General features: G+C 49.1%; 1 protein-coding gene across 1 annotated transcript in view; it reads right to left on the minus strand.

The window, feature by feature from the left end:
* Nucleotides 1–621: 621 nt before the first annotated feature.
* The window catches only part of ZMAT4 (zinc finger, matrin-type 4), a 31,519-nt gene continuing 24,487 nt past the window's right edge, over nucleotides 622–7,653 (minus strand). The window contains exons 5-6 of the mRNA XM_010013665.1: nucleotides 7,474–7,653; nucleotides 622–761 (exon numbers count right to left, since the gene is read on the minus strand). The exon at nucleotides 7,474–7,653 is cut by the window's right edge and continues 70 nt beyond it. Of these exons, the coding sequence (XP_010011967.1) occupies nucleotides 622–761; nucleotides 7,474–7,653 (320 nt within the window). The remainder of the gene's footprint in view (nucleotides 762–7,473) is intronic.

The following is a 7,653-nucleotide window of genomic DNA, read 5'->3' on the forward strand; positions in this document are numbered from 1 at the left end:
CAATAATGCAAGCTCAGAAGGATTGGCAGGAGAAGGATAAACTGCAGCTTGTGTCCAGACAGATCCCATTCCAGGTTTCTGATGGGAAGAGTTGTCAGCTCTATTTCCCAGTGGTAAGAATCTGTTGCACTGGGTAGGGACCCCAGCCTGGTCTGCACTGTCCCGCATGCTGTGCATGTAACCCAGTGGAGCAGGGATACCCCACCAGGGAGCTCTGCTACCAGAGGATGGGAGACAAAGGCAGGAAACTTGCTGAACGTCCTTGTTGCTGGTTCTGATCATCCTGCCTCATCTTTCAGAGTGTCCTTAAAGCCACCTGAAGTATTTCAGTAACTAATGACACCTTTTAGATTTCTCTTCTAATCTGTGCAGTCCGGAAAGTGTTCCCAAAGCTCACATGTAAGTGAATTAAGAGAGATTAGCTCATTAATCTACTCTCTGGTGCCATGTATCTTTACCACTTCATTTTCATAATTTGTACTAATTGACAGAGCAGACTCCCTCCAATCTCAGAGTCGGGTAACACATAATTGCTCTAAATCACAGCATAAACATTTTCACTTGGAAACACCTAATCCCATTATACTCCCAATGCAGTGTGTAATGCATTATTCTATATATTCATCCAGGCACAGACAGACAGGAGAAGAATGAAGATACCCACTTGGTCTGATGTTTGGAGCCCTTCAGGTGTGCGTGGTACTGCTCTATGGAGTTCAGGGTGACGCTGCAGATGTTGCACGTGTAGCTGCGCTTCAGACCTGTGAAGAAAACCCGGAGTCATTAATTGTGTTCCCTTTACAGTAACCCATCTATTTGCTTTTCCAGGCCAGGGTATCCAAGCGTTAGTGAAGCCTAAAGGGATATTTTAAGGAGGCACAGACCAGACAAGCAGGGTTCAAAGGCAAATCCCTCCTGGAGCCTTCGGTCCCCGCGGCGCCGCATCACTCTCCTGCGAATTCCCACAGAGCATCCCTGCACTCCCACTATCGAGCACACGAGGCTCCGCTCATTCCTCTGGGGGTTTGGTGCCTATCACAATTCAGGGCAATTCCTCATTAGTCTATTTAGGAGACAGATCTTAGAAACTTTATTTCTCTCCCCCAGAGGGATCCACTCTGATTTATCCACCACAGCCACTGATCTCAGGCAGCCTTGTCTGAAGATCAAAGCTGGAAGCCTGGTGCAGGTACAAGGTGGCCACCCAAATGCTGGAAGTGCATTCCTGATGGATTCACTCTTGGCTGCGATACCTGTCTCAGCCCCTGCCCACAAACAGCCTGGACCTGGCTAATTTTAGCCCTTTGCAGCTACAATAACAAACAACTATTTATACAGTCGCTGTTCTTGCTGCTGGCCAACTGAGTACCACTGAACCAGAAATAACAGCTCAGCGGCTTCACAGTAGAGACACTGGGTTTGTTTTGGGGGGTGTTGTGGGGTTTTGTTTGATTTGGGGTCTTTTTACCTCTTGAAAAATCTCTTGGCTTTCTCTGCTACTTCCCATTTCATTGTTTGTTTGATTGCCACAGTTAGAAGTGATTTCCTAAGGAACTACACTGCGTTTTATTGTATCGTGATGCAAATTGCAGGGGACGGGATCTGAGCTGCTGAGCAGGTTACCGAGGAGCAGCCAGGGCAGCGAGTGGGCTGGCCACAAGCGCAGGTCATACCCATGGAAGGTTTATCTCCTGCTAGCAAAGATGAGACAAATGGCATGAGCAGCAGTGAACCAACCCCCAGAAACACCCCCAGAGCAACAGTAGTGGGGACTATGGCCTGTACCTGGCTCACAAGAGCTGCAGGACCAACAGAGAAGCCACAACCCCACAGAGCAGCACCCACAGCTCCCTGCATGGGGAAGGCGCTGGGTCTGAACAGCATTTCCTTCCTAATTCACTGCTCTGCCTCTGGGCACAGATTGCAGGGAAGGAAAAAACCCAGGCAATTAAGGAGATTCATGCACATCTCAAACAGAAGCTGCAAAGCAGTTTGTAACCAAGTCACAGAAACAGTCTCCGAGCACATTCACTGCAAAACATCCGAGCTGAAGAACTCAATCCAACAAACCCAGCCTGTGCTCTGCTTATTCTGCTAAGATCAAACTTCTCATCTCTGAGACATCCACTGCAGACACGATATTTATTCACCTACAGAGCGTGCATGCACAGACCACAAACAGGAGCCTTTGCAGGATTACAGTGGCACTGCTGATGAGAGCAGTCAGTAACAGAGGAGCCACCTTCCCTGCACAACTCAAACGTCTCCAGTCCTTATTCAACTTCCACCTCTGGAAAGCTGGAAATCTAAAAATAGGACCCCAGCAGACAGGCAGCAACCAGAATGGGAGGTGAAGGAGAAAAGGCCATTCCCTAGTACAGCTGCCCACCAGCTGCTGGAATGGCTGGGATTAGTTTTGATTCCTATCAGTTTAGATTGGAAAATATACATTTTGGTCCATTTTGGAGGCATTTCTTCTTAGCACCCTGGTGCACTCCTCCCTCCCCTCCTCTGGAAGGGATACTGGCCAGCCTAGCACATTATTTACATAGTAATGTTCTACTTTGCCTTTCTAGACAAGTTTTCCCCCAAACACTCCTGCATTAGCATCACTGACATTACACGCACATCAGCATTACCATAAGTATTACTGATGCTGAAGTAATCCCTGTCCTGTCCTCCTAGGAAAAAAAGGAATTGCATATTTTAGAGTCCCTGTGGTCTGGTTTTGGCTTTGCACTGATTCACATCCATGAGGATCTGAATAGACCGTTTCAAGCTTAATTGAAAGGCCCTGCTTAAAAATAACCAGAGTTGGGGGATTCTCAGCACGGGCAGCTACGCTCCTCAGGAGCGGTTTTAATGTACCATGTAATAGTTTCTCTTGACTTCCTACAGGATTATTTCTTTGCAGAAATTGCTAGAACAATTCACTTAGAACAGGTGACGTATGGCATCCTCAAATCTGAGCAGTTTATGCTTACCATAATTAACTGCAGAGGCTGTAGATACACGTAGCAGTCTCCAGCTGTACCTACAGACTCCCCTCAAAATCACTTTTTTCTGAGCTTCAGGCACTAGTTACACTGACAGCCCCACTTCCCAAAGACCTCGGACATCTCTCATGTTGGAAACTTGACCCAACATACAGTGAAGCATCTTCTTTAACAAAATATTCCAGAAATATTGGGATAAGCAGTTGAAAATAGCAAGCAAACAATACCGCAGAAGTATTGGAAGAGTCACCTATGGTTTTATGTGTGGCGATATGGTAGGGAACAAAAACCAGATTGCAAATGTGCTTATGGATGTTCTCCTTACTGAATGCATTCTTGGTGCTGCAGGACTGGTTTTACAGTCAAACCCTCTGCCCACAATGCAGGGAAAGGCTTTGCATGGCTGACATGGTGCAGCAGCACCTTGCTGCAGTGCAAGCCCTCGGACCATGCCGTAACCACTGCGGGGCAGAGATGGGAACGGGAGGAAGTAAGAAACTGGAAATACTTTAAATTAAGGTAATAAGGTTCTAATGCTCAGCAGCTAATTTAACAGCACACATTAACAGCAGCGTTATTGAATCTTAATTACCTGTGTAGGTGGAAACACCATCAGTGATTACAGTTCCTAACTGGGGACACTGATTTTATCCCACCAGCATGTCAAGGCTGCTCATGGTGATGAATAAGGGGGACTCCTGTCCCCCCTGTCCATGTCCAGCCTGGGAGGGACTCAGCGCTGCTCCACTGCAGTTGGCTTTTCCTGACGGCTGGAAAATGCTGCCACAGAATGGGCTGATTCCATGAACTCGCTTGTGCTCAGCAGAATCACACGTCTGCCAACACCAACAGCCCTATTTTAGGTGGATGGAAACATCACCAGGACTGGAACAAAGATGCCAGGAGCCACACCACTGTGTTCCCAATGCCACACTGCCCGGAGCATCCACATCCCTGCAGCAGGACAAGGGCTGCACCCAACCAAAGGCTGTTGGAGTGGAGCAGTCTGTGCTAGGAAATGTCTGTGCTCTCTCTTCATGTTTCCCTTTGCATCCCCACAGCACATCAGCATTCCTTCCCCTGCATCGTGGCATGCATTCATGTAAAATTGAATGTGCTCCTATATCCATCAAATAAAATATTAACAAGTCAAGTCATTAATGTCATTCTGCATAAAGTGCATTAAAAGACATTCCAGGGGAGTACTTGTTAAATCGCTTTTTACTAACCAACAGTGACAGCAAAGAATGAAAAGTATTTATAAGGCATACAAAGAAATTATGAGCCGAGAAGGAAAATGAAACTCAGCACTTTGCCTGACTTTGCCAGACACCATCTGCAACTATGGCATTTGCAACAGCTTCAGGTGACAAATCCCTGTGCAGCCATCCCCATCCTGCTTACTACAGGTTATAAACACCGATGGGGTGCAGAAGGGTCTGTCTGTATGTCTTCTGCTCGTTTTGTTCATTCAAAGGGGTGGGAAAGGGCCCGCTGAATCCATGGAATGAAGCCCAGCCTTTCAGTTACTGCACCAGCCTTCAGAGGGAGCGAGCCTTTTGCTGTGGGGATCTGGCTCAGCACCAGCAACACTCAGTGCCCAGCATCAGTTCAATTCCCTGTGGATGAGCTCGGAGGGTCCCTGCTGTGAGGCCCCTGCAAAGCTCATCTTCATCAGAGGAGGAACCAGAACCCCCAGCGATGGGTAATGCAGATGTGAAGTGAAACAGGACCTGGTGGAGCAGGGATGCAACTCCCTCCATGCCAAGCACAGGCTGCGGGAATGCGGGAGCTGCCAGACACAGCCTCTTCTGCTCCGTGCTGCTGAACAGGCACAAGCTGTCAGGGGCAGAGCCCAGGATTCGGGTTTGTCACCACAGCTCCGGCTTCTGCCTCTTTATGACCTGCTCCAGGATGGGCTGGTTCTTCCTGCTCTTTCAGGGCATCTCCATACTCTTTCCTAACAAGTAGGAACAGCGGGGTTCCTTGGAGCAGGGATCCCGGACCGGCCCTGCTGGAGGGCTGGGAAGCCACATGAAGATGCTCAGAGAGATGGGGCTGGACCCTGGATGGTTGTGCACTGCAAGCAACCTGCCAAGCACCCTCTGCTTCACCAAAGCATGCGGGACCATGCACCCACATGTACTGTAGCTTCAACTCCATTCTGACTGCAGAAATGGTGCTGTTCATGTGTTATCTCCCTTTGGGGTTTGTTTCTCCTCCTCTTTCTCATTTCCAAGAAGAAAATAAGACTTCAAAATCGCAGGATGAGCACTTGGCAAGAAGCATCAATGCTTTTGTTTCCTATAAATATCAGTTATCCCAAAATATATTTCTATTCTTATTTCTCCAAATACACATTCATATTTATCAATAAATATTTTATCGTAGCCATTATCAGAACATCAAAGGCTGCTGAAATGTTGTACTGCAAATGACACGGCTCGTTCCAGGCTCACACAATGCATCCAATGTTTGTCTCCCACAGTAGTCAAAATAGAATGAATATTTAAGTTGTGATGGGGAGAGCGTGGAAGGAAAATGATTTTGTGTTCTAGCGCACACCGAGGTAGCGAAACGAGCACAGAGCAGGGAGAGGGGCTGTAACCTGACATGGGAGGTGGTGCTCAGACAGGATATCACTGCCAGCCTGGGTACCTCTGAACTGCCACTGTCAGCATCTCTCTCGAAGTTAGACATGACTTCATCTGCCGAGGTAAGGCTGTTTTCTTGCACAGAGGCAGATCTCACCCTGTGCTGGCTATTGCACAGATCTGCCTTCTACACGTGCAGAGACGTGCTCTATCCTCACAGTGAAACGCACACGTATCACACCCCTGCTTCAGAGAAACTGTGAAGAACTGGATTTCCCAGCCGCAGAGCCAAGTTTGCAGGGCCCATGGGCAGGCTCAAGGACATCCTCCTCGACCCACAGGTCCCCAGCACCCGAAAGCACCAGGCACCCAGTGCACATCCCCAGCGCAGCCCTGCAGCCCCCTCTCCCGCGCTCCGCAGACGCTGCCAGGACCACTTCAGATCCAGTGGCAATTCCCAGCCGTGCATAGAACCACCGTGAAGTTACAAGCCAAGAAGGGCTGATGAGCATGGCAAGCCCTCCAATCTCAACCGTCCTTAGGCACAAGCTAAATGAATAAAACACTTCACAACTGATTTATTTGCCGTTAATGACAGCCTCAGCCACTCCTGAGCTTGGCACAGTTCAAAGTACTAAGCACTTCCATGTTATTGTCCTGGGTTTTATTTCCCTGCATATTCTCAACAGCGGGCAGTGACTCAGCCACATGAATCATTTATGGCATTGTGAGTCACACTAGGTAGCACATGAAGGATCTGGATAACCATTACAGGGTTTATTTCAGAGCAAGGAATGCACAATATGCTGCATAGTCATTAGTATTTACAGGAAAATTATTTCATTTAGCAAGGCAAAAAAAGAAAGAAAGGTAATTTTAAAGTGTTAATACAATGCTGGCAAACCAGACTTCCTCTCCTGCATGATGCTGAAAATCAAACCTGCACTTTCTCCTCTGCCTACTTCAAATGCATTGTGTGCACACAGGGTTATAATCAAGGCCATAGAGAAAACTTCCAAGAGAAGGCTCGTACCTCTCCTCCTGCAATCACACCTCCGTGTGAACAAGGGGCCTTGGTCAGAACCCAGCCTGAGCTCCGTCCCCAGCCAGTGTAGACCAGCACAGCTCCATCAGCTGGGGTGATGGAGCTGGTCCTTCATCAGTTCCAGGCAGGACTGACCCCTCGGGGGGACTGAGGGTGACAGGGGCTCTACACAAGGGGGTCCCACAGAGGTACAGGGCTCAAACCCGGGTGATCCTGAGATGCAGCTCCACAGGGACCCCAAGGGTGCCAGAGCCCCTCCTGGTGGGGCTGGGGCTGGGATGGATGGATGGATGGATGGATGGAGGGATGGATGGATGGATGGATGGATGGAGGGATGGCTGCTCTCCCTTCAGCCGGAACACAGAAAGCTTATGTATAAAATACCCATAGCAAATGCTCAGTTCCTCTTTGCTGCTGCTGACCCAAGGCCATTGCAGTGTTTTACAAGCACTAATTAAACCACAGAAGACAGCTAATGCCCTGCTCTCCATCAGGGAGATGAAGGGAGCGTGCTCTGCCTCCAGCAACAATCAGTTCCATCCCCATTTCCCTGCAGGGCCGAGCTCTCTAACATGTTCTCCTCTAGCTCACAGGGATAGTCCACATTTGCTCGAGGACACAAGTGTGTGCTAATGGAAGGGACTATTTTAGGAAGAGGCAAAAGAAACTTTGAAGGATGCTTCTAAAATAGCAGACTCTCATCTTAGAGAAGAGAGGCTCAGCAAGAACACCACGCTCTCCCCTGCACCACTTGACCAAAGAACAGTGACTGTGGCGGGCAAGGGCAGCATCGCTGCCGTCACCGTATCCCTTGGGAAGCTCGCACCGGTGCTCTCACCTCTCAGCTCTCCCAGGTCCAGGGTCTTCCCCAGCTGCTCCAGGAGGTCAGCCCTGGCCGCGTTCTTCTTGTGCTTTTTGCCGTCGTAGTGCTGCTGGGCCATCATGGGGTTGTTGAACCAGGCTGCGCAGAGCTGGCAGTACCTGTCCGAGTCCCGCCGCTGCGGCGGGGGCGGCGGCA

This window comes from Nestor notabilis, unplaced genomic scaffold (assembly GCF_000696875.1).
Source record: "Nestor notabilis isolate BGI_N333 unplaced genomic scaffold, ASM69687v1 scaffold4074, whole genome shotgun sequence".
NCBI lineage: Eukaryota > Metazoa > Chordata > Aves > Psittaciformes > Psittacidae > Nestor > Nestor notabilis.